This window comes from Rissa tridactyla, chromosome 2 (assembly GCF_028500815.1).
Source record: "Rissa tridactyla isolate bRisTri1 chromosome 2, bRisTri1.patW.cur.20221130, whole genome shotgun sequence".
NCBI lineage: Eukaryota > Metazoa > Chordata > Aves > Charadriiformes > Laridae > Rissa > Rissa tridactyla.
The window spans coordinates 105,361,274-105,388,377 of NC_071467.1; the positions used below are offsets into that span (position 1 = coordinate 105,361,274).

The 27,104-nt window shown below is 37.0% G+C and overlaps 1 protein-coding gene across 20 annotated transcripts; it reads left to right on the forward strand.

Annotated features, from left to right (window-relative positions):
* Positions 1-2: 2 nt before the first annotated feature.
* BRD9 (bromodomain containing 9) lies at positions 3-27,104 on the forward strand. 20 transcript variants are annotated; one of them, XM_054191204.1, is made up of 18 exons: positions 3-117; positions 876-1,096; positions 2,837-2,969; positions 4,430-4,490; positions 5,403-5,547; positions 9,256-9,366; positions 10,145-10,320; positions 12,414-12,542; positions 13,374-13,506; positions 15,329-15,404; positions 16,551-16,646; positions 17,310-17,532; positions 18,349-18,460; positions 21,506-21,544; positions 22,005-22,076; positions 23,488-23,590; positions 25,221-25,388; positions 26,141-27,104. In XM_054191204.1, exons 1-18 carry the CDS (start codon positions 45-47, stop codon positions 26,239-26,241), a joined length of 2,172 nt encoding a protein of 723 aa, XP_054047179.1. In that variant the 5' UTR covers positions 3-44; the 3' UTR covers positions 26,242-27,104. The 20 variants fall into 20 exon arrangements, with proteins under 20 accessions (XP_054047179.1, XP_054047180.1, XP_054047181.1 ...); XM_054191205.1 differs by having other exon boundaries at positions 10-117; positions 12,453-12,542; XM_054191206.1 differs by having other exon boundaries at positions 10-117; positions 10,205-10,320.

A 27,104-nucleotide genomic window follows, 5' to 3' on the forward strand; every position in this document is an offset into this window, starting at 1 on the left:
CGGGCGCTGGGGCGAAACTGCGGCTGGCGGGGCCGGCTTGTGCCATGGGGAAGAAGCACAAGAAACACAAGGCAGAGAAAGCGGAATGGCGCTCAGCCTCCGCCACCGCGTACAGCGGTAAGAACCGGGGGTGGTACAGAGTGGGGGCGTCCATCTTCGTACGGGGTGGGGACCCCGTACCCCTTCCCCTCCGTAGCTGCCGGCGGGACTCGGCGGCCCTTCGTGGGCTGGGTCGCAGCGGAGGGCCTGGAGGGGAGAGGCCCTTGTCGGAACGTGTGAGCTGCCGGGGGCGGGCGAGCGCCCCGGGGACAGGCGCCGGCCCGTTTCCCGGGAGGGGCGGGGCTGCGTGGGGCGGGGACGGAGGGAGGCGGCGGGTTGCGGGGCTCCTGAGCGGCGGTGGTGGGAGAGGGGGGGCGGGCGGTGGCTTGGAGGAGGCGGGAGGTTGCCGCGTCCGCGCGAAGGCGGCCCGGGAGGGGCAGGGCGTGCGGGGTCGGTGGTTGCGGGGTCGGTGGTTGCGGGGTGTTTTGAGACCAAGCGTCTGCGTGGCTCGGAGGGTTGTTACTGCTGGATTCCGGTTGCTGCATTGGTTGAGTGACACTTGGTTTCACTTCAATCTCCGGATGTTTCCTGGGAAAGCTGAGGAGTTCGTTCCATACGCGTTCCAGGTTTGCGGAAAATCACGATGTAAAATGTGCTGAACAACTTTCTTAGCTTGGATTTGTTAGTATGTTGTTATTATTTCCTCCAAATACATTGCACATATTTTCAAACTGCAGCAAATTTCTTGTAACAGTATTTCGAGAAGGAGCATCAGTAATTGCTCTATGCTGTCACCTTCGTGTGCACTTATGAAATATTTTACTTTTTAAATCTAGATTATGTGGATAAGCCGTTGGAAAAACCTTTAAAGCTGGTGCTTAAAGTTGGAGGAAGTGAAGTGACTGAACTTTCTGGGTCGGGGCATGATTCTAGTTACTATGACGACAGATCGGATCATGAGCGAGAACGACATAAAGAAAAGAAGAAAAAAAAGAAAAAGAAGTCGGAGAAGGAAAAAGAAAAACATCTAGATGATGAGGAAAGAAGAAAGAGAAAGGTAACCTGTGACTTTTAGAATTCAGATATACCAGTCTTTTCCATGCTTGCTTATCAGATCTAAAAGATCTTGCTTATCAGATCTGGCACACAGTACTGGAACAATTTTTTAAAAAAAAATAATAAATTACTGTTGCAAGAAGCTTATTGTTCAGAGACAGCACTTCACAAATGTAGGAAATCCATGTGTGTGTGTGTGTTGGTTTATTTCTCCCATTTAAAAGTGATATTCCGGTGATGATTTTTTCAACAAAGGAAAAGCTTGTTTGTTGTAACTGCTTGTTTTGCTTGTCCATTTGCTTTGTCTATAGATATGAATTTTTACGTTGGATGTTAAGTTCAGACAGGTCAGAAGTATGTTTTGCTACCCTTTGAGGCGGGTATTTTCAGCTTTTCAGATTAATCTGGATTGCATTTCTGTTCCTGAGATATGCCAAGTTATTGGACATTAAAACCAATTTGTCTACTCAAAACAACTTTCTGAAATCTGATTTATAGAGTACTGTGGTGCAATAGTCTTGTTGGCTCTTGTTTAGGATAACCTGCATGCTAGGCTTTGTGGTTTTGTTAGTAGCAAATGTGTGGTCACCTCAGTTGTCTGCTGAACATTTAGGAGTTAGATTGAAATCAGCAAGAAAGTGTTGATGGTACAGTTACCTGTACAATTTGATTTTGTTAATATTCTTTTGTGTACTAATGATTCTCTGACCTCACTGCTTTTTTAATTCTCTTCTGTCATGTAGTTTTACTATTCTCAAATGACAGTTTTTCAGTACTACTTTGTATGTGTGTATGGCTAACATCTGTCATTTTGAATTGATTTATTTGTTAGGCTTGTATTACTTGAAAGTGATATGTCTTGCAGGATCATTCAGAAACTCTTGAATACAGGGTAGACAGTTGAAAATTTTCCTTGTACAAACATCTTCAAATGTTTTGGTTAAGAGTGTGGTTGGGAATTGAAATGTCTTTAATACAACTGTCTTTAATACGGGATCTTGCAGCATGAATTCAAATTATTTGTTTTGCCTTTGGTAAACTGGGGGGGGGGGGAAGTTGTTTGGATTTTTTTTCCCAGAACTTTGTTATTAGTGCATTGCAAAAGAAGCTACTGGATAGATAAGTAACAAAACTGTAGTCTAAATAAGGTTAATGAAAGTATGCTTTTCTGCGGGAACATGAATAGTGACTGTAAGATTATAGGAATGACTCGGGCATGCCTTTGCTTTGAAGCTCAGGAAGAGATCACTAATTGCTACCGCTGTTACAGAGCATTTCTTACGGTTCTTTTGTAGGCTTCCTAAATTACCGTGTACTTTATTGATTCCTGTTTAATGCACCAAAGAACAAAACCATATTGATCAAAGCAGAACTACAGACTGATCTTTACTGAATAGTGCATTAACTTCATTCGCTCTCTGGTGTAGCTTATTATCATGCGATTTTACGTATAAATAGCTTCAGCGTTTTACATTCTTTTCAGTAAAAGTACAGTAACTAATGGTAGAACAGTAGTATATTTAAATACAAAGAAGCAAAAGTGAGCAGTATTAGTTTTAATTGGAGAAGAAAATTTAAAAAGTGACAGTGAGAACGTATGCACTATTGTTCAAACCATATTATGACTCAGATATAGATTGAGTATTCCAAATGAAAAATCACTGTCTCTAACCTTTTAGTATGTGGGATTGCACATTCCAAGTACATTTTTCTAAAATCTGTCATCCTCCTGCTACGCTAGGAAGAGAAAAAGAGGAAAAGGGAGAAAGAACAGTGTGACACTGAAGGAGAAACTGATGACTTTGATCCTGGGAAAAAGGTGGAGGTTGAACCTCCTCCTGATCGTCCTGTCAGAGCATGCAGAACTCAGCCAGGTGAGCAATGTGAAAAATTAAATCATCTTGAGTGTTTTTAAAAGCACACAGGACAAAGCTTTTGTCAAAGTACCAAAATGTAAAATTTCCATGAGGATTTGTTGAAATCTAGAGACTTTATTTTTTCCCACTTTCTGCTATCTGAAAAATCAATATTCCTTTTGATGCCTCTGGATTTTAGTAGGTTTGTTTCCATGTGACTGAACTTGCCAAGGACATCTGTCTCTGGCTCCTGTTACTTGGCAGAATAAAGCTAGTATAAAAGTGCCTAGTGTTCCCCTAATTCCTTCTCCTTAGCATTTTCTCAGTATTTGCAGAGCAACGCTCAGAACATCTGAAACTAAGTTTTGCTCAGTTCAAGGGAAAAAATCTTGTGGAGACTGCTTAGCTGTTGTTATGGTCCTTTTTTATAACCTATGTGAGGTTTTAGTTTTAGTGTCTCTATTTTCCTCAGAAGTATGGCAGTAAGTTGTGATGGGGTGTCTCTAAAGACCATAGTCCCCCCAGTTTTCATTTACCGCTCTTCTTTAATTCTCATCACCAGCCTAAATACTTATCAGTTGTGAGTGGCAATTTCTGCAGGTTTAATCCCTTCGGATTTTGCCATGATTCTCTACCTGTAGCCATTGCTTGATATTTAAAACTCAACATTATCCAGTGGAAACTTTTACTTACAAGAATTTTCAGAGACATCATGATCTCTGAAAATGGAATTTAGTAGCAAAAAGTTGGGTCTTCAGGAATATTTTGAGTCTTGTCATGGAAACACTGCCCGTTGACTGGTCAAGTAATTTATTGAGGAATTTTCTAATTATGACTACATATTAAATTGAGGAATGGTGTCCATCAATTGTCAAGGTGACCTAGTAGGGGAAACTGAAATTTTCTGGTCAAAGCTTTATGTCTCTGGACCCTTGAAAAACTGACAAGCTGAAAACTGATATCTGTATTGACAAGGCTTCCAGTTTCATCTGCTTGGAAAATGTCGTTCGAAAGCATATAATATTACCTGTTCCAGTTAAGAAGGAAAATGTCTCTCCATTATAATGACGAGGAGCTGGAGTATTAATTCTAGATTTCAGCATACTCCTTCTGAATGTGGATTTCTTAACTGCAGTATTTGAGCAACCAAGTTTCGCTTTTCTTTTCCTGTAAAAATCAAAACAGCTTACTTTCACCTTATTAATACATTTTCTTAAAACTACTAGACTTAGCATCACATCTGAATTAATGTCTACTAGTTTTTAATGTGATTAAAATTCAGTATGGAGTAAAGGAGAAGAAATAGTTACTGTATGCTTAGAAATCTGATGTTCTGCTTTGAAATCCATGTCTGATTGACCTTCAGATCGATACAAGCTGTACTTGTAGTTAAGATTTTCTCTTTAGTATTTATATTAAATAAATATACCTGTATTCTGTTTCATTGCACTTTCCCATGTTTCTGTCTCAAACTGCAGCTGAAAATGAGAGCACACCAATTCAGCAATTACTAGAACACTTCCTTCGCCAGCTTCAAAGGTATTAAGCATATTGTATCTACATCTGGGTCGACAGTGTCTAATGCATATTTATACGTGTTACTTTACAACTTCTTTTCCTGGTTTTCTGTTTGAAAATGTGCCTAAAGAATGACTGCAATATGTTTGGTAATGCTTGCAACCATCTCAGACCCGTTTTAAAGATTAGTTGAGGAAAATCATTACCAACTGTGCAGTCCTAGCTTTTGGTGGGGAAGTTTTTTGGACAGGGGCTACGTTGCCGTTATGAATTTATTAAATATTAATGGCTTAGCTTAGGAATTAAAAAACAGGAAAATTAATAATTTAAAAGATTAAATTTTTCTCATGAAATTTTCTTTTAGTCTGTGTCCTGTGTCAGATATCAAAGCAAGTTTATATCTGGTTACTTGATAAAACTCTTAATTTGTACGGGCATTTTATTTTATTCTTTTCCATAAAATGTTAACCCTGTACCTCGAGTTTAAAAAAACCAAAAAACCCAACGCAACAAACAAAATACTTGATTTTCCTTTTTTATTACATAGCAATAAGCTGAATTTGGAACGAATTCAAAAATATTAAACAGTGTAGTTATTTTTAGAGGACCTCATGAACAAGAAGAACTGAAGAGGTTATTATTCAGTGAAGCCAAAAGATCCATTTGGAGCATAAATGGAGACACAGAAAGCATACAAGAAATAATTAAGTAATTCAAGAACTATCTGAATATCTTTCAAAAAGTCTACATATGTGTAGTCAAAATTCTTTCCTGTATCAGGAAAATTTTCAAATATGCTTCTGTTTTATGAGAGTACTTGTAGTGTTTTTTCTTTTTAAGCAGTACTATTGGTTTTATACCATTAATGTGGTATAAAAACAATGATAATTTTGTTTGCTGATAAAAATGTAAATGTATTGTTTTTATTTTTAGGAAAGATCCTCACGGGTTTTTTGCTTTTCCAGTCACGGATGCCATTGCTCCTGGATATTCCATGATAATAAAGCACCCCATGGATTTTGGTACCATGAAGGAAAAAATTGCAGCAAATGAATACAAATCAGTCACTGAATTCAAGGTGAATTGACAGAGATTTAGTTATTTCAGAACTGTTTAGTAAGAAACGGAAGATTTATTTAACTGTAGAAGCATTTCTGACAATTATTTTAATGTCTGTTTTTTCATAACTGAGTACTTTCCTATATCCTGCGTCTTAGAATGGGTTTCTTGCTTGGTTTTTCCCTGTGGAAGCTCTACATTTGTCAGATTCTACTACAAATTACTGTGGAAACCAAGAACGTGCTCTAAAATTCTATGGAATTCATGCTGCTAGACATAAACATGAGTAAGACTATCACAAAGACTTACGGGGTTGAAGAACCTGGAGCTCCTTTTTTTTTCCTAGACCTGGTTAGGTTAATTAAAAGGCAATTTTGACATGTTTGCAAGGAAACTGTGGATATACTGAAGCATTTTGTATAAGATTCAATAACAACTATGTATTTTTTATTTTTAATTATCCTATTTTCCATATAACTTCATTTGGCGTGGTCTTTTGGCAGAAACTTACTTGGCAAGTTTATTAGCAACTTGCCTTAGCTATTTTGGATATTGCTACTGCTGTAATACTTTATTGGATGCAGTGTGGTTTTACACACAGTGCAGAAAGAAATCTTTTCATGGTATTGTTAGCTCATGAAGGGAAGAGAGTTTTGTTTAACTGATTCATGAAGTTCTGTTAGCTGCCTTCAGAATTATTATTTTCTAGAGTGATGTTGATATAACGGTAGACACGGCAGAGAGCATTGGCTTGCTTCTCAAGGTTAATTTTTTCTTGTGAAAAGTCCAGCAAGGTGAGCAGGGAATGACCTATATTTCCTATAGGTGCATTGACAAAGATTATTCTGTTTTGTTGTGTATGCTTTATTTTTCAAAAAAGTATAGAGATTTATAGGAAATAGTAAAGAAGGACTCATAATAGCATTACCATCAGCAATTGACCTGGACAGGCTGTAGAGCTGGGTGGAGAGAAACGTTCTGAAATTGAAGAAGGGCAAGTGTAGGGTGCTGGCCCTGGGGAGGGCTAAGCCCACGTACGAGTAGAGGTTAGGGGCCGAGCTGCTGGAGATCAGCTGTGTGGAAAGAGATGTGGGAGTCCTGGTGGACAACAGGATGAGCATGAGGCAGCAATGTGCCCTTGTGTCCAAGAAGGCGGATGGCATGCTGGGGTGCCTCCAGAAGAGCGTGGCAAGCAGATGGCGGGAGGTCATGCTCCCCCTCTACTCTGCCCTGGTGAGGCCGCATCTGGGGTGGTGTGTCCAGTTCTGGGCTCCCCGGTTGAAGAAGGATGGGGAACCGCTGGAGAGGGTACAGGCTCTTTTGAGTGGTGCCCAGTGAGAGGACAAGAGACAAAAGGCACAAACTTGAACACAGGAAGTTCCATGTAAACATGAGGAGGAACTTCTTTACTTTGAGGGTGGCAGAGCACTGGAACAGGCTGCCCAGAGAGGTGGTGGAGTCTCCCTCTCTGGAGACATTCAAAACCTGCCTGGACACATTCCTGTGCAACCTGCTCTAGGTGACCCTGCTCTGGCAAGGGGGGTTGGACTAGATGATCTCAGAGGTCCCTTCCAACCCTGATCATTCTGTGATTCTGTGAATGCTATCAGGTCTCTAAATTCTGTTGGCTTGCTGAATTGTCTTATTCAGCAACTTAAAAAGGAAGTTTGCATGGGAGCTCTGTGGCTCTAGTTACATGCAAGGTTGCCGTAATGAAACTGGCAGGATAGCAACATAAAAAAAAAAAAGAAAAAGAAAAAAAAAGTGATGCGAAAAAAAAAGGTGATGCAGTATTGTTTAGACTGACAGATATTTTTTTTTCTGAAGGACGTGGTTTCTGCTGATACTCTGAGCAGCAATAAATGGTTGCTAGAAGTCTGTCCATCTTACAAAGAGATTTGACTCCCTTTCTAGATATATGAGTGTACCTAATTATGCTTATGTCTTCGTAATTCTGTGTAATACAGAAATTAAGTTTATAGGTTTTTGATCTCTAAAACAAGGCCTGCTCAAAGGGTTATCTTTCATTTCTGATATACCTATTACAGCTAGCTGAGGCTAGTCAAAAGCCAATAAATAACCTGTTGAAGAGTAGAGTCCACAGGAACCATTTGCTGCATTTAGAAGAGGGGAAATTGCTGCAGAAAACTCATCAGTTTTGCTGCTGAAAAAAGGGTCTACTTCAAATTTGGACAAGCAAACGACTCTTCTCTGTCCTTTTCTGCAGCGCTTCAAAGTCCATCGCTAGATGTATAGCTCACATGGGCTTCGTTATCTGCTTCATAGCTCATAGTTTGCTCCTCCATGTCACCTTCTCAATTTCTAGTTTTGTTATGGTCTCGTTAAGCGAAGGCAGATGGCTTAAATGCCATAGAAGTCACAGACTACTAGTCTAGACTACTAGTGATAATTACTAAATGATTAGGAGAGCACTGCTCTGACATCCCTATACGGAAACAGGAAATAAAACAGTTTTTCGTTTTTACAGAGTCTGGTCAGGATTGCAGTAGGGCAAGTATATTTTTGTAAATACTGGGTGCCAGAGAAAGTCTTTAGAAAGGCTTATATGTCCAACCACCATAGTAAGCTTCAAAAATCTTTGTCTCAGCGGATCTATTTCCTGGTTTGTAAACTCAATGGGTAAACTTTTCAGAAAGCATACCGTTCTGTTTGCATACGCTTTTGCACATAATCAAGTCATCATCAAATATAGTGGACTCGTGCACAAAAACCATTTGCGTTTGTGTCTACAGAATAAATGAAACCTAATTGCTTTAACAATCGTTGAAATACTGAAAAGTTATTGTGAGAGAAAAATATATTCTCAAATAAGGTGCCAGTTTAATTTGTTAGGATCCAATTTGTGAAGTGCCTGGAGAGACTACTGCATGATTCTTGGTTATTGATTTGCTAACTTCAGAAATTTTCAGAGGCATATAATGTCTTTTTAATTCCATGTTTCATAAAGCTTCTACTAATGCTTTCTATGCTTTACTCTGTGGATCACTAGCATGTGACTAGAAAAAAGGCACCCTAAAAAAGCTTTTGCTTTTTTTTTTTTTTCCTTGCAATCTTCAATGGGTTTTTTTGGTTCTGTTTACAGTGGAGTGTGTTGCATTAGTAAAAATTGCTTGAAATTACGTATGACAGATAACCATTCAAAGGAGAACACAAAATCAGACTTGGCTGTTTGGTTCTTCTGTTGCATGCGATGAGCATCTAGAATGCTGCTTCTTATGCTCTGAAGTTTTCTTTTCTTTATTAAAAGTATAAGCAACCGAAGAATTGGTCCAATTACTAGAATTAAAATTATATATAAGACACACTGTATCTTTCTGATCTCCTTGTATTTCTCAATTCAATTCTGATTTTAAAGGCAGGGAAAGCACTAAAAAGTACTTCCCTTGGTGCCTTCCTTAATTTCTCCATTTCTTCTGTTTGGTGCATTTGCATAAGGAGGAAATGTTACATTTGGCATTCAGGGAAAAGATTGGGGTTTTGTTTATAACCAAATAGCCAATTCCAAACAAAACTGAGCATCTTGAAGAAGCAAAAGGGGTTCAAACCTTTGCAATTCTGTGTTATCTTTTGGCTTGCATTTACTCCATTGGCCTGTTGCTAAAATATTATTTTGTTCTTCTCAGAGCTGCTATGACAGAATGTATCCTCCAATCATTTAACAAAGGAGTTTGAAATTCTAACAGTTCTTTTGTTTTGTATTTTACAGGCAGATTTTAAACTGATGTGTGATAATGCAATGACTTACAACAGACCAGATACTGTTTACTACAAGCTAGCCAAGAAGATACTGCACACAGGCTTTAAGATGATGAGCAAAGTAAGAGACCTATTAAAAACAAAAAGCAGAAACTCTTTGTGATCTTTTTTTTTTTGGTCATACTTAAAAGGAACATAATTGATAACAATGATAAATGTTGTTTCATCCATTTGTGATTAAAAATAGCAGTGCCTGTTAGTGGTGCTATATTTAAGGACTTGATAACATTCTTGTTATAACCATACCCTTATTTCTCAATCTGATCTGTGCCACTGAAGTCTGTAGGAGCTTCTTCCACTGGCTTCAGTGGAAGAAATTAAGATCCATGAATGTAAAACCCAACTGTACAGCATTACTTATGGCTGAATCTTTGAAAACCAGATCTTATTTAAGTTTTATTTCTGCATTAACAAGAAAGCTTTTAGGTTTTGAAGGTGGTGGGTGTAGGGGAGGTTTCAGGCTTTTCACAAATGCATGCGTGCAAACACATGTTTTTACTTGTATACAGTTGTTGGCTTGTAAAATGAAGTTATTTTGGTCAGCTGCTCTGTGTGTGCGTATGTGTGGGTGCATGTGTTGCAGTTATGGTAAGTTTTGTGTAAAATAGGCAGTTGTCTTTGCATATGCAGTTTTTTTTTTGTTTGTTTCTCTCTTGATAGTTGGGCTGCAGAAATTCTGATGCCATGCTACCATGACCAAATCATGTTGCATCACCATTGGAAACGAGGCATTAAGAACAAAATAAGGCCATGGCCATTCCCATCCCATCCCATTATCATAGCATCTTGGCTATGAGGGAAAGGTTAAGTCCCTGCCGCTCTGTCCTTTCTGATTCTAGGAACGGCTGTTAGCTTTGAAGCGCAGCATGTCGTTTATGCAGGACATGGATTTTTCTCAGCAGGCAGCTCTTTTGGGTGATGAAGACACAGCAGTTGAGGAACCTGTCCCTGAAGTTGTTCCTGTACAAGCAGAGACTACCAAGAAATCCAAAAAGCAAAATAAAGAAGTTATTAGGTAAAGGTTTTAATGGGCATGCTTACTGGTTTGTTACAGCTTTTGTAATATTAGACAGCAGCAAAGAATTGAAGAAAAAACCTCCTTCCTCCTTGTGGTCCATAAGATAAATGGGCAATTTTATGTATTTGTTTATTTATAGAACTAGTTTAATAACCCAGCGATTCCCAACTTGAAACAAACAATTCAAAGAATGACTGCATATTCTATAAAACGCTTGCAGTTAATGTATTTTTTTTTTATCCTTTATATATATATAGAGAGAGTAAATTATGAGTAGTGTCTTCTCATGATGGTTTGAAATGTTTCTTTCATTTTTAACATAGTCACAAAAATTAATTATTTTTTTTTGTCCCCTAAATTGATTGACTGTGTCAAAATCTAAATCTTTCTGGGAGGGCAAAGTGGCCCCAGATCAGTAAATGATTTTATTTAACTTTAGTCTTATCTGGCAGGATATAGAGGTACAGGAGTTTATTTCTGCAGCAGATGATAACATCTTCCCAATGAAATCTTATTAAGCTACTTTGTAAAATGTATTGCTAGTGCAATAGCTATCTTCCAGCGAATACGCACCACCATGTCACAAAGTCATGCTTTTATAGCTAAAGCCTAATTTTAGTCAAATTAAAGGGTTTTCTTTTCTAATTTATGATTTCAGCAGAAACTGTGATTTACAAGCAAATTATGTTCTTCAGTGTTCTTACATGGACATCCTAGCATAGATGTTGAATTTAAATTGTAGAGCATTTTATCAACTGGAATTTTAGGAAAATAAAACAGTAACAGAGCATTACAGGTCATGCCTTAAATACTCTGATTACGTAGATATGTTCTGCAGACTTCTTTTTTAAACATCCAAATTAAAAAAAAAAAGTGAAATGTGACTTGTTATTTCAAGTTCACGTGCTCTCATTTTTTTGTTAAAAGCAAACATTTTTTTAAAAAGTGAATTCTAATCAGCCACATATTTTTTGTTACACTTCAAGTATTTTTGTAATTCTGCTTAATGTCTGGTGGAAGAAGTACTATTTTAACATAGTTGTTTTGTGGAAATAAGAGACTGCAACATGTATCTTCAGAAATAATTTTAAACTGAGTAATTTTTTTTGCTGGAACTATTCTAATGTCAGCATACAGAGACATATTTATTGCTGTATCATGGAGAATTATCAAAGCATAATTTGTACTGTGCTTAACAATTAACTGAAAGTGCCTTTCTGTAAACAAGACTTATTTGGGGAGAAGTAGTTCGGTTTTTGTTTGGTTTTTTTTTTTTTTTTTTTTTTTTTTAAAGATAGGATGATTTTGTGTGTATGGTGCCCAGAATAATAGATTTGCTCTTCTGAATAATTCTTACATAAACTCCATTACAGGAGTAACTTTGTATTTTAACACTTTTTGTGTGCTCATCTTCAAATACACATAGCTAACAGAGCAAGAAATTAAGGCTCCCAAGCAATACAGTACTGCTTTGTCTTTAATATCTACCTTAACATACATCTCAGATAGAATGACTGACCTTTAATTTTATCCTGATACAAGTTTCCTTGTGATTAGTTGTGGTATAAATTTCCTGTTCTTTTCAATGTTTATGTACCTTTAGTAGTTGGAATTAATTTGTTTTTTTCTAATTAACTTGACCTTTTAAACACTTGCATTTTGGCATCAGTAGGATAGATATTAGTCGTTTTGACATACGGTAAGAGCTTTGGGGGGAGAGTCGAACGTAATAGCAGATATTTTTGCCTTCACGTTTCATGATTAAAAACAGAGAAAGAGCTGAAGTCAATGTTTGCAAAGTGTTTAAGCAGTTTAGACCTCTATGCTGTAGTTTAAAAGTGACTGGATCACTTGGACATCCTAATATCTAAGTAGTTTCTGAAAATTTTGTCCAGGATGTTGCAACCTTCTGAACACTCTCTCAAAATTCCTGTCCATTAAGTATTCTGTAGACTGTGATAGAAAGTGCCAGTTGTTAAGGTGTTTCCTGCTGTGTACGCAATTTCTTAAGCTTTCAATGAAACAAAAATCGTATAACACATTTGTCTCATAATAGTATGATCCTGTGATCTTTTTATTGTCTTTAATAGCAAAACTTTCTTGTGTATCGGATCTGAATCTCTATACAGAGAGAAATTCTTAGCTAAGCAAATGGAAGAAGATACCCCAGGAGAGAGAAATGGATTTGGTGTGAGGAGATGCTCTACCCATTACCTAAGGTGTTTGGCCCTGGTGTCTAATGTCCATATAATACCCTGAAAGATTTTGATGTACGAAGCTTATTTTAAATATATAATATAATGAAGACTGCCATGTCCTGCTGATATCTTCACACTTCCCTTTGTAATACTACCTTTCTCTGATTTTACATAATAGCCAAGATATGTCCTGTTCCATCTTTGGTGTGCTTATTGTTATTTTTTATTGTTTTGGTGCTTTAATGAAAACGATCTACTGAAAGATAAATGTTAAATTCTGTAATTTCAATGAGAAGGAATGGTGTGATTGATACTGATTAGGAATACTAATTGCCAATATTAACAAACATAGGAATTCAAGGACTCCCTGTTAGACTGGGAGCAGTGTCCTACTTTTACAAGCAACTAAATGACATAATCCTCGTAAATGTAGCTGTTGGGTTTTTTTTTCCTCAGAGTTAACAGAGTCTCCATTCCCTCATCATGTAATTTTGTTTTCCTGCATCTTTTTGTTTCGAATTTGTGAAGATAGCATATTCATGCATGTGGGAGACTAAGGACTCATACGGCATTCACCTTGTATTAATGCAGTTTTAGTCCCAATCTCTGTTTTGTAATACTTCCTTTATTTTCATCAAGGTACAGAACAATTACATTTTTGAAGTAGTTTGCTAGTTGTCAGCTTCTGCTGCAAAACTTCAGTTTCATAATATGATTATCATTCCGTTTAAATGCTGAAGTAGAGTGACAGTGGGAGAGGAGTGGGACTGATCTATTTAGCAAACCCAGAATTCAGCCCTTTGGTTTGTTTTAGCTTTTAATGTCTACAGCTACTCCTCTTCTCTTTCTTAGTTGCATATTTGAACCTGAGGGAAATGCGTGCAGCCTGACAGATAGCACTGCTGAAGAACACGTCCTGGCACTAGTGGAACATGCAGCAGATGAAGCTCGGGATAGGATCAATCGATATCTACCCAACAGCAAGGTCTACTGCATGGCAGGGTTCACAATTCCGTTTTGTGTCTGACTATTGAATGCTTTGTTTCATCTTAGGAAACAGGCTATAGTATTACAGTTTCTAAAACACTAACTTCTAGGATATATGCTCTGTGTGGAATACCAATATGACTATTGTCTATCATTTAGTCCCCACTGAAGCCTATTGTAGGGTGTCCTAAATGGATCTCAAGTTGTATTATGCATTGAACATTTTTAGAAATTCACTTTCAGAAAACAGCGAAATGTTGCTCAGTCTTGAATGTGGCTTCCTTAATTGCAACCCTTAGCATTGAAAGTGATTAAAATAGCATCACACTCTTCTTATTGTTGCACCCCCAAAAAAAAAAACAACCAAAAAAAGCCAAATCTTTGGCATAGGTTGAAGGGTTATTGACATTTTCCCACTAGCAAGCCAAGGAATTCAGGAATTTTTAAGTGTTAAATTTCTGTTTTCAGTGAGAAGTCCAGCACCTCTTCTGCTTTTGTACCTACAAATAGTAGCTCTCAGGTATAGCACATCTTTCTTTGAATAAAAACAGAGACGCCCTTCAGTGGCTGGGAAAAGATAGCAGTAGTTTGTCCATGTTGGAATTTTGGACAGTGTTAACCACAGGTTTGATCGTCTTGAATGTGATTCTGATACTGTTCCATGTGTTTGGTTTTTGTGCTGTTACAAGAGTTAGAAGGAAAATCTTCTGATAATGGCTAGCTTTACTGAAAAGGCCTTTCATGTTGATGCAGTCAGTTTTGCAGTCTTCAAGAAAGAGTTGTTCTAGGTGTGTGTCTCTTAGTTGTCTATGTCAGTAATCAGCTAGGCAACTGTCCTGGTTTGAGGACTAAATCACTGCAACAACCTGCTGCAGATCCCACTGAATGTAGGTAACACAGACACCTGTTCTTAGGGTTCAGCTATTCTTAACTTTTGCCGTCACTTGAAGGTGTTGTTCTGTTCATTCCCTGTACAGCATTTGTCACCTCTGTTTTTATTATATGCCTACGTTAGCTTTGGCCTTATGTATGGAGAGAGTTTTGAACTTTTTAAGAGGGGGGGGGAAAAAAAAGAGAGCGATTTATTGTTCAATTTACTTGGAAGTATTTGCTAATATTTCTTTAGGGAGAGCATAGTTTTCATTTTCCGTCTTTACTGAGAAGTTACAGTCTTTTTTTGCACGATTCATGTGTAGTCATTTTCTGACGTCAGCTTAGTTTGTTGCATCAGTTCTGGCTCTATCTTTACAGATCCCAGTGTGTTCTATTGTCTTTCACATCTCTGGCTGTCTTTTTAGCGTTGTGTCTATGTGCTCTGATGGGTCTGTCACAGCACTTCTTCCTCTTTAAGAATTTGATCGTGTGTTCATAAAAGTACTTCTAATTAGAGAAAGTTGTGGGTGAGATGTGGAAACAAGCAGTTCAGTCTAGATTTGAAAATGAAGAGCGAGGTAGATTGTGGATAGGAGTTACAGTTCTGCTTCTAAAAAGAAAGCGTGTTCTAGGCTTGGCAGTCAGAAAGCCTGGCTCCATACTAATTATAAAGGAATTGGTTTTGTCTTGGATTTAAACTTTAGATCTGATTTAGAAAGATGAATAAGGAGTTGTATATATGACATATGAACTTTTACTCCGAAGTCTTCTGTTCTGAAGCATTTGCTAGGCAGTGATAAACAGTTGTGACCCAGGAATACCAGAGTGCGGGATCCGAATACAGATAAAAATGCTTTTTATATGTTTCTGTTTAAGTAAGCAACTCCTCCTTTGAGTTCGGACTGTTTTAAATGATCGCTTCTGTATCTTTGTGGTTCTATCTACAGATCGGTTATCTGAAAAAAAACGGAGACGGGACTTTATTATTTAGTGTAGTAAATTCGTCTGATCCAGATGCAGAAGGTAAATGCCATAATCTTTCAAGCAAACGTTTCTAATGTTGAATGTTCTAGCAGATTTTGAGGTCTTAACTGTACATACAGATCCTATGTGTATAGATGAGGGTTTTTAAAAAAAAAAATACATTCCCCAAACCATTTTCCCCAGCAGCTCTATGTAGTATCTGCAATACAAGATGTTTCTCTTTGCGTTTCAAATTTTCACTCTTCAGGTGCCCTGTTTTACTGATGCTAGCATCAAGAAGGTAAAAAAATAACTAATTATAAGCACTTACACATTGCTACAAATTTATAGAGAACTTGGACGACAGGCTTTTGCCCTGAGTACCCTGTAGTGTTAAATCTAATGGGCAAAAAAAGGTGAATGGAAGTGCTGTAATCCTATGTAAATGTGCAATACACAGATGCAAATACAGAGTCATTTTTTACCTTTTTTTTTTTTTTATTTCCTAATTTAAAGTCTTAGGTAAATTTCAGTTTTAAGTTAATTCGGTTTTGCTTAATTGTTTTTCTTTAGTTCTGCGATCTGTTCTGTGGGTTTTTGTTTGTACGTTATTTATATTGTCTTATCCTTTCTACATAATTACCATTCGATTCCGTAACAGTGAGAGAGGTTTAAAATAACTGGAAGTATCCTAAATGATGTTGGGATTTTTTTCAGTTTAAAATGAATTCCAAATTATTTGAGTCATTTTAATTAAGTGGTTCTCAGAACTTTAGAAGAAAGCAGTATTGCTATAGCATCTTAACAAGTTTCTTCATGTGGTGTCTGGGTTTCTATAGACAAACTACCACTTAGTCAACATAAGAAATTGCTTTTATTACTTCATAGTATCTGGATCTTAAATGTTTATGAATGAGCTGGTAAAACAATTTCAGATGCTGCTGCATACTTTGAAATAACTTAGCAAGCCATAGATCTTGTGAATAAAAGACGGGAACATATTTACAGCATGTATTTGAAATTTAAATGGAAAACCTGAATTACACTACCTATCCTTTAAAAAAAATGTACAGATTAAAAAACACTTAGTGTTTATGGTAACCACCGCTTTTTATAATAGCAAAATCTAAATATTCACCATAAATAAATTTTAAACATGAAATGCTTTTCTAAAAATTATTATCTTCTTTTTAATCAAATTGTTAGAAGAAGAGACTCATCCAGTGGATCTGAGTTCACTGTCAAGCAAATTATTACCTGGCTTCACTACGCTGGGCTTTAAGGATGAACGAAGAAATAAAGGTAAATGCCAAATAACACGTTTCAACTTTGTGTTAATTAAGTGTTTGAGCAATTTCGTCATACACAATAATTTCAGAGTATACCTGGCTCCAAATGAAAGTTCATTTGGTTATTTATATAATATATAATTATTTTTTTTACAGCAGAATGCAGTTTTAATGAAATTGACTTTTTTCTTATTAAACGTAATTTAATTAGGAGTTTTGCTTTAGTGTTGTAGCCACGCTAGAAGCTTTCCACTAATGGTACTCCGATTTCTCTGGAGGAAATAATTTTTCCTAAGCAACTTAGAGTTGCCAAAAAAACCTTTTGGCTATTTGCATTTTTGTATCCTATGACAAGCATTTCATGAACTGGGGATTTTTTTTCTAGTATTATTGACATTTTTGTAGTTTCTAATCTGCTCTTCAGAAGCTGACTGGCAAACAACAGTGAAGTAGACACATAGAAAAAACAGAAATATAAAAGGCGACGAGGGGGTGAATCTTTTTTTATGGGAGTGGGGTAGTTAACTTATTTCTTTGTTTTCCAGTAGTATAAGTACGTTTATTTATATGGTTAAAATAGTTGCACTCATTCTAGAGTCTGGAAGTGTCCTTGAGTTATTGGTCTTGATTGGAGAAAAAAAAAAAAAACACACTACACTTTCTGTATTTGTTTCAGAAAACAAAAGCTTCCTCGCCCTGCCCCCCCGCCTCGTGATCTTTTACACTTGTGTTCATCATTTGTCATCTCTTTCTTCTACCTGTCTAGTAACCTTTCTTACAAGTGCTAGTACAGCACCTTCCATGCAAAACAACTCTATATTTCATGATTTGAAATCAGATGAAATGGAACTCCTGTACTCAGCATATGGTGATGAAACTGGGATACAATGTGCCTTAAGGTAAGCACTTCCTTATTAGGAGGACTAACTTCTTATAGCAATTTTATGAAAAGTGATTTGGAATAAACATTGACTAGGAGCCTCCAAATCCTGATATTTTTTTCTAGAACTTATTTTAAAAAATAACTCGCTATAAAACTTGAAGCTAGCTTTCATGCTGGTTGGTGATTTGTTTTTTTGTTTTGTTTTGGGGAGGTGGGTGTTGTATTTTCTTTTTTTTTTTTTATTTGCACTTTTAAGTTACCCTCTTTATTTCAAGGCTCTTAAGGATCTTGTTATTAGGGTCTTTGACCACAAGATATTATAGGTTGCTAAAGATCTAGCATTTTGCTTTAAACACAGCAGTAAGTAGGTTTAGATATGCAAGTAATTGATTTCAGTGATTTTAAAACAGTGATATTTTTTCAAGGAGTTTCAAAACAGTTAAAGCTACTAGAAAAGGAAAATACCACTTTTCATTAAATTGTCAATCTTGGAGGGAAAGAAATAATGACAAGCTTTTTTCTTTTCTTTGTGTTGTGTTTTTTGGTTTGTTTTTTTAACCCACTACCAATGATGGTTCAAGTAAAAATTTGCTGGTAGATATGAAAAACAAGTTTGCACATATGTTTACTTCCATTAAAAAAAAAGAAGAAAGAAAACAAAAAACGTATCTTGAAGGCCTGAAGTGCTTTTCTGAAGAAGCATAAAAGAGTAAAAGAACAAAGAAAATGTAGGTGTAATGCAGCGTAGTTGGGGAAAACCATATTACAAGTTGAAATATTTTTTTATGAAAGTAAACATTTTCTATAATGCTTATGTCTCCATTCCTACTAGCTTACAAGAATTTGTGAAGGACGCTGGAAATTACAGCAAGAAAATAGTAGATGATCTTCTGGACCAGATCACTAGTGGAGATCATTCCAAAACTATTTATCAGCTGAAGCAGGTGTGTCCTTCATGCACAGAAATGTCACCGTTCATCAAAACAAGAAAGGACATCTTTCTGTTTTTTAACATTGTGTGAGATGCGTTGTTTTCCACTGTCAGTTTAAGCAGTGCAGGCTTAGCTATTCATGCAACCATGCGGTGACCCAAATTAGAAACTGAATTAATCAGCAGAGAAGTAATCTTTGTCTTTCTATATCTAGGTCAATTCTCCCATGTGGTTCACTAGGTGACTGCAGAAACGAAGAGGCCGGGGAGGAGGGGGGACAGACGGGGAGCACAACACAGCAGGGGGGAGAAGGGACCAGCCACCTTGAATGGTGTTGGGGCAGTCCTGTGACTCAGTGTCATGACTTACATATCTGCTTCTGAGTTATATTGTAATACTTTTTTTAATGTTGTTTTGTTTTGCTTAATTTAAATGCAAAATATATTTCTTGTGGAAGGGTTAAGTGTTTGGAACATTGAAATTATGTTGGAGAATAGATCAATATCGCTGTACAGGTATATATTACCCAACAGTGCTAACTTTTAAATTCATGTAGTATGTATCCTGCTCATCCACAAGAAAGGAGGGTTCGGGGAACTACAGGCCTGTCAGTCTGACCTCGGTGCCTGGGAAGGTTGTGGAGCAGATCATCTTGAGGGCCGATAACACGGCACATGGAGGACAGAGCCAGGTGATCAGAACCAATCAGCACAGGTTCATAAAAGGCAGGTCCTGCTTGACATACCTGATCTCCTTCTATGACAAGGTGACCCACTTAGTGGATGAGGCAAAGGCTGTGGAAGTTTTCTAGCTAGACTTTAGTAAAGAATTTCACACCGTTTCCTACAGCATTCTCCTGGAGAAACTGTCTGCCCGTGGCTTGGACGGGCATACTCTTCACTGGGTAAAAAACTGGCTGGCTGTCAAGTCACAAAGAGTGGCGGAGTTAAATCCAGTTGGCAGCCAGTCACAAGTGGCATTCCCCAGGGCTCAGTACTGGGGCCGGTTCTGTTTAGTACCTTTATCAGTGACCTGGACACGGGTATCAAGTGCACCCTCAGTAAATTTGCAGATGGCACCAAGTTGAGCAGGAGCGTTGATCTGCTTGAGGGTAGGATGGCTCTACGGGCTGGACCGATGGGCAGAGGCCAATGGTATGAGGTTCAACAAGGCCGAGTGCCGGGTCCTGCACTTGGGTCACAACAACCCCATGCAGTGTTACAGGCTGGGGGAAGAGTGGCTGGAAAGCTGCCCGGCAGAAATGGACCTGGGGGTGCTGGTCGACAGCCGGCTGAATATGAGCCAGCAGTGTGCCCAGGTGGGCAAGAAGGCCAACAGCATCCTGGCCTGTATCAGGAATAGTGTGGCCAGCAGGACCGGGGAAGTGATTGTACCTCTGTACTTGGCACTAGTAAGGCTGCACCTCGAATACTGTGTTCAATTTTGGGCCTCTCACTACAAGAAAGGCATGGAGGTTCTGGAGTGTGTCCAGAGAAGGGCCACGAAGCTGGTGAGGGGTCTAGAGAACAAGTCTTATGAGGAGTGGCTGAGGGAACTGGGGTTGGTTAGCCTGGAGAAAAGGAGGTTGAGGGGAGACCTTATTACTCTCTACAACTACCTGAAAGGAGGTTGTCGAGAAGTGGGGGTCGGTCTCTTCTCCCAGGTAACAGGCAATAGGACAAGGGGAAACGGCCTCAAGTTACTCCAGGGAAGGTTTAGACTGGATATTAGGAAAATTTTTTACACTGAAAGTGTTATTAAGCATTGGAACAGACTGCCCAGGGAAGTGATGGAATCCCCATTCCTGGAGGTATTTAAAAGATGGGTAGATGTGGTGCTTAGGGACATGACTTAGTGATGGTTTTTGTCAGAGTTAGGTTGCTGGTTGGACTTGATGATCTTAAAGGTCCATTCCAACCTGGACGATTCTATGACGAAGAAAAAACTTGTATCTGATTTCCAAAAACACTTTACCTAGGAGATTCATATTAGGACTGGAGAAGAGATTTTTCTCAGAAGTGTGTATAATTCTAGTAGGATTGTTTGCATTCCCAAGATAAAATAGGCTACCAGAAACTGCAGAATCTTGTTTCGTGTTATCTTCACTCTGAAAACCACTCTTAGTTTGAAATAATTATCTACTGTTTAAATTTATGACATTCTGAATGATTCAAGAATAAAGAAAGAGAGGCAGGGTGGAGGATCAAAGGTATTCAGGCTTCCTGACTTGGTGGAAATGATATTATGCTAAATCTCTGCAGACTTAGAAGTAGAATGGTGTGGGTGATGTTTGGGAAAAAGGAGACAATAGAATCAAAAATACAGAGGATCCTTCAGAATTTCATGATTTTCAGTATTTTTTTCAGTCCCTATTGGAAAAAGATTGTATATGAAATGGGAAGAAATATAAAGGCTTAGTTCAAAAAAAATTGAAAGTTCAAAAACAATATTTTGAGTATTCTTCTACATCTAGAAATATGTGTATACAACACATTGAACTTAGCTTTATAATAAAACCTGTGCCTTTCCCTTTTTGCCACCTTGTTCTATGAATATAGTTCCAAATGGGAATTTCTGAATGCCTTTCAAATGCCCAATTGCTATTTACTCTTAGAAATGCTGTTCAGTTGTGACATACATGGATATGTACAGATTTTCTGTAGTTAAATGTGTTTCAGTGGTGATGTGCCATGGTGCTTTATGTGTGAGTACTTTGTACTGCTACATTTGAGTGAGAATGAATATCTCTGAAAGGGCAACCTTAAGTGATTTGGCATCAGAAGTTACTGAAGTAATGACCAGGATATACTACTTGAATATAAAGTTAATGGGCAGCAGAAATAGTGTAAGGGGACTCGAAAGATTAGCTAAAATGCATAATATTAAAATATTTCAAAAAAGTAACTGTTACATTGTAATCGCATTACAGATACGTGAAAAAGTTAGCTGTCTCTATACTCATTTTGTATGTGAAGTTTGAATATGCTTGAAATTGTACAGGAGAGAGGTCTTTCTCCTATGTTGATTAAAGTAATTTTTGCTATTCTCTCTTTCCAGAGGAGAAACATCCCAGTAAAACCACTGGATGAAGTTAAAGTAAGTTATGCTGATACCCAGTCTGTTGGGGTTTTGTTACTGGAAGAAGTGTCTTGGCATTTAAAGGAGATAAAGTGATCGTCTCTGGTCTTCCAACATTCACGTTCCTAATTTTGTTCAGTGTGCATCTATTTTGTATAATAATACAGAAAAGCTTGATAAGTGGAGTATATGATAAAGAAAAGGCTGGTAGGTTAGTCCTAAAGAGGCTATTCTAAGAGGCTGTCCTGTTTAGTTCTAAATTGTTTATGAGAATGTATATGGTCACTCATTAGAGAAGAGCTGCACTTTATTTTTTTGCAAAGGATCTATGCAAACATCACAAAACATGGTAGTGTTCTGTGGTAGCCTAGGATCTGAACATGGTAAACCAGTAAATTACACAAACTAAGGGTATTCTGAGGAAACATAAGTATAAGCTGTGAAATGATAAGATCTAAAATATGATTTGATTCTTTAGGTTCTGCCAGTTCTCATAAAAGAAGAACAGAAGTTGCATAATACCTGTCCGGATTCTTCCAAACAGATTATGGTAAAATGGTTTGTGTGTAAAAACGAAAACAAACAAACAAACAAAAAAACCCAACGCACGCAAAAAATGTGTATTGAAAAATTAATTGTGTTTCAGTGCAAGGACATGCATGCTCTGATGCAGGAGATTAAAATCACAGTATCTAGCATAAGCTTTCAGTACTTAACATCGATTCTCTCACACTCAGGACTTTTTTAGTGGCTTTGTTTGTCCTGTTGTTCTGTACTCTCTAGTTTAATTCAGCATGCATAACTAAATCTCAGAGGCAGAAAAACCACTTAGGAATCTGAAATATACTAGATGAATACTGCTGATGAATATTTGAGGTTTAACCTGCTGTAAAAGTGGAAAAAAAACAGTAGTATTTATCAGTTTTATAGCTGACATTGAAAATGTCTTGTAGAATGTAGGGCTAAATAACACATATCTTAATGCTTTCACAGCCACTAATCAAATCTTTCTTTAAGTGGTAAAGGTTTAATCTTGTAAATTATTTGTGACAACAGAAGATATGCACTGTGTTCCTTGGCAATTCACATAAAATTATATGGATTACATTATAGCAATTAATAAAATTTATAGTTTTGTAAATATTTCTTATGTTTTGTGGAAAGGTTTGTATTTCTCTAGAAGGTGACTTGTTAAGTTAATTCATGAAAGTGCTAAGTTTCTTTTTCATCTTTCTAAAAGATAATACCTGGTTGTGTATTTACCTGCATGTCTTATTCCTGCTGCTGGAATAGACAACCTCAGAGAATTATGTTAGAATGTATTTTGCAGCTTTATGACTTTTACTTTGATCTCTTACTTTTTGCCTTTACATAGCAGTATTGCAACAGGTATGAAAAAATGAAATTGTTGTAGTTCAGGCTGTCTTAGGTTATCCAAGTGTATAGAAAAGATACTTGAGAGACCAGCTCCAGCTGATACTGTGTAGAGGGAGGCCCACTTTACTGGTTGTATTAATCACATACTAAAAAATGTCAATAAATCCAGTGTTGCATTGAGATGGTGAGGGGAAAAGGGGATCTGGTAGTGGTTCACAATGGGGGATACTGATAATGCTTCCCCTCACCAGGCTTCTGCCATGGGACAGGGATGAGTTGAGCATGTAATCAAGTCCCAGAGGATTTGGTAATGTTGGTTTCAAGAGTCCTGGAAGATGAGATGAACGATATTTAGACTACCCTGCAGATCCCTTGCCATTCATAATGCCTGGTCTGTCCTGGAGCCATGTTTGAGCTGCCTGTGAGTTGCAGGTCAGCCAAGATGGTTATGGATGCTCCAGTTTCAAGTGTTGTGGTGCACTCTTTCGAGAATATGGACTCACGTGTTTACCTTAAACATTAAAAACTCATTATGACACAGCTTGTCACTATTGCTAGTCTTTCTGTTTCTTGTATTTTAATAGGTTGGAGAATCTGCTGGAGACAGTAACGCTTCTGACTTGGACTTTCTCTCTATGAAACCATATTCAGATGTATCTCTTGATATTTCTATGTTAAGTTCATTAGGTAGGTAATTAAATATATAAGCAATCAATTATGGTTTAGTTGTACCATTTAGACAAAATAACAGCTGGATTTGCTAAGAATAAAAAAGTGTTCAAAAAGTAGTAATAAGCCTACATTTGATGTAGGTAAAAGTCTAGGACTGGTACAAGATAAATGAAACCTTGGTCTATTTTTCCTTTGAGACATCCATGTGCTAGCCAAGCTAACAGTTCCTGCACCAATGAAGAAACCAAAGTATTTGTACCTCACAATTTTTATAGCTTTGCTTGGTGTTTATGTGTTCATGAACAGCGTGGAGCTTTAGCTCAGAAATGTTATTGCTTCATATGCTGTCTTTTGAAAAAACTGGGGAAGGAAGGAAGGATGTGATGTTCAATCATATCACCCCTTGGAATGTCCCAAAGCAAAAATCAGAAGAAACTTCAGGTGTTAGAAAGCCTTTAGCTTCAAATAAGGCAGTTGTATAAAAGTATTGGGATGTCGTTTCAGGTACACGTCTTTGATAGGTATCCTTTAAATAGTATAAAAATTAATGTTCCCATTTCTGCACGCTTCTGAGCTGGTCAAATGTCTTCAAAAATGTTATCACAACACAAAAAAATACTGCTTATAGTTCAAGATATCTTTAATTCAGAATGTGAAAGATGCCAAGCTATTATAAAATATAACCAAGGTAATGGAAAGCTTAAAGAAAAAAAAAGGCTTCTACAAATTTGTCCCATAGATGCAGTATTCTTTGAAAAGCAATCGTAAGCTCTGATGATGCTGTCACACACTAATGTTATTGCAGTTCAGTAAAAAATGAATAAATATCTGTTTTATAGATAATGTTTAGACCTATCAGTTGTACTATGCATTTCTTGCTCCATTGCAAGCTGCATGTATTTTTGTTCTTTGATCTTTTTGTGAATAATCATACTTCTAGATTACTTAGCTTCCAGAGAGAGTTTATGGCATTGTTTCTTAGAATAATTCTTGCAAAGTTAGCAAGGTCTGCATTGAAGACAGCCCAAAGAGAAGGGACGGAGTTTATTTTCCTGTTAAAAATTGAGGGACATTTTTTTAAGTCTTCAGGTGAAAGGACAGAGTATGTTGGCACATACTTCCAGTTCTTTCCAATTCCACAATTTTATTTGGCTTGCTATAAAATCAGTGTAGCTGGAAAGATACTGTTCTTAAAACTTTCTGTGATGGGGATTTCTTCACCTCCATAAATTACATGTTCTATTTTAATGGTATTTTAAGTTAGATATTTAAGTAATCTTTTTACTGACTTCCTCTTTGCTGCAAACTAAATGCATTATTTCATGTCTGGAGTTTAGCAGATGAGGAAGACAAATGAAGCTCTCTTGACTATTTAAATACTGAGAGTCAGTTCAGTTCCAGCCATTTCCCATGGCGCTCTCCTTCATCCTCCAATATCGCCAAATTAATTTCAGCACGCATTTCTTGAAAATGAAAACAGACCTGCTGCTGTTGCCTTTTAGAAGTGCAAAGGAAAATGCAAAGTTGAGGTCTTTTGTGTAATAGACAACACTTGTCATAATTTATTTTAGAATTTTTTTGGTAAGTCGTGAGTCAGTCTGCATGTGCTAATTATGGTTTTTGGTTGGTAACTGGTGGCCCTTAGGGAAAGTGAAGAAGGAGCTTGATCATGACGATAACCATTTACATCTGGATGAAACAACTAAGCTGCTGCAGGACCTTCATGAAGCTCAGGCTGACAGAGTGGGATCCCGGCCATCATCCAATTTGAGTTCCCTCTCCAATACCTCTGAAAGAGACCAACATCATCTTGGTAAAGTTACCTGTGTCAGAAGCTGCAGTACTTCTGCTCTAATTGAAACGGGTTAAAACTTGCGTTTTAATTTACATAAATCTTTGCATGAAACTACTCTGATGAAACAGTGTGTTTACTGCAGGGTCATGTTTTAATTTTTAAATATGCGTGCCAAAGGCAACTAAGAAGACATACTTTTGACCTGTAGAGTTAAGGACACTAATTGTATTTAGTTATTGTTTTATTAGGCACGATTGAAGTAATTGTGAAGTAAATTGATACTGACTGGCAAATCCCTATATGCCGTTACATTTTATGCTCTTAGAAATACTAAGCGGTATATAATAGTTATTCTGCTTCAGCGTAGTTGTATGCAGCAAGTTAACAGCTGGGATTCTACAATAGCCTTCCACTGTAAACTGTAAAATTCAGTGATAAGACAGGATGACAGGGTAATGTACCACTTAACAATTTGATGCCATTTCTAAAAAGTTAGGAGGTGTTGGTTGGATGATACTCAGTTACATTTTGTATAATTTTTCAACTCAGAGTAATAGAATAATGACTGCTTTTCAAAAAGGACCTAATTACTGAAGAATCTTGTACCTTCTTTTTCAAAATCTCCTCTTCAAATATCATTTAAATGCCCGTCTTGCTTTAAAAGTCAAAAAGAACATGTAATATAATCATGCTGTTTAATGGACATAAGTATTTCGTCATTATTTTTCTGTACTTTTAAAGGTTTTGATTTTTTTTTCCATATTCTACAGGAAGCCCTTCTCATCTGAGTGTTGGAGAACAGCAAGACATGGTTCACGATCCCTATGAATTTCTTCAGTCTCCAGAAACCTCCAATGCCACTACTAACTAATCTGATGTGTACTATATATATTTTGTATTTTAATTGTACTATGTTTTTGTCCATGGCAGAAACCTCAAATATGTCCTCTTTTCTATGAGGATTCCTGTATAATAATATTATGTATGCTAGATTAAACAAAAGAAAAATACCTGCTTAGTACATCATGTTGTTAGCAATGTACCAAAACCTGCTTTTGATTTGTTTGTTGAGGCAGGTCGTTGTATACTGATATGTGAATCTTGACTGAAAAACAATAAATGTGTTAGAAAAAATTGTATTTTATAGAAACTAAAAAGTGATCATTTTCCCAGTATGGCAGCAGTCATGAAATGTTACTAGTAGAATTATCTACCAGTTTTGTTCAGGTCTTAACTTGAAGATCTTCAAGGAAAAATATTTTATTTCAGCAGTGACAGACCTGCATGAATTCTGATCATTATCATGTTTCCCTTCTCCCATCTAATAATCTGTAGAAGTTGTTTCTGTTTCCCCATATTTTTAAATCTTTTTTTAATCACTCTAGAGAATACTTAATTTGAGAGTAACAATACTTGGTAGTTGCATTAATATGCTCACTATGAGAATTCTACCCTGGATCTAAAGAAGATGGATGTTTTTGTGATCCCATGTGTCTTGAAACACAAAGAAAATATAATAATTATATTTTTAAATTTGATATGTATATTTACTTGGATGGAAAAAATACTGGATAAGGTGTGCTTTTCAGTAATCTTAAAATAAAACTTTTCTAATTCAGTATTGATGCCACAGCAATTTTGTACCATTGATATGTGCGAGCTGTACAGATGTTATGAATTTCCAATATTTTGTAAATAAATATTAAAAATACAAACCCACTTTTGATGTTTGCA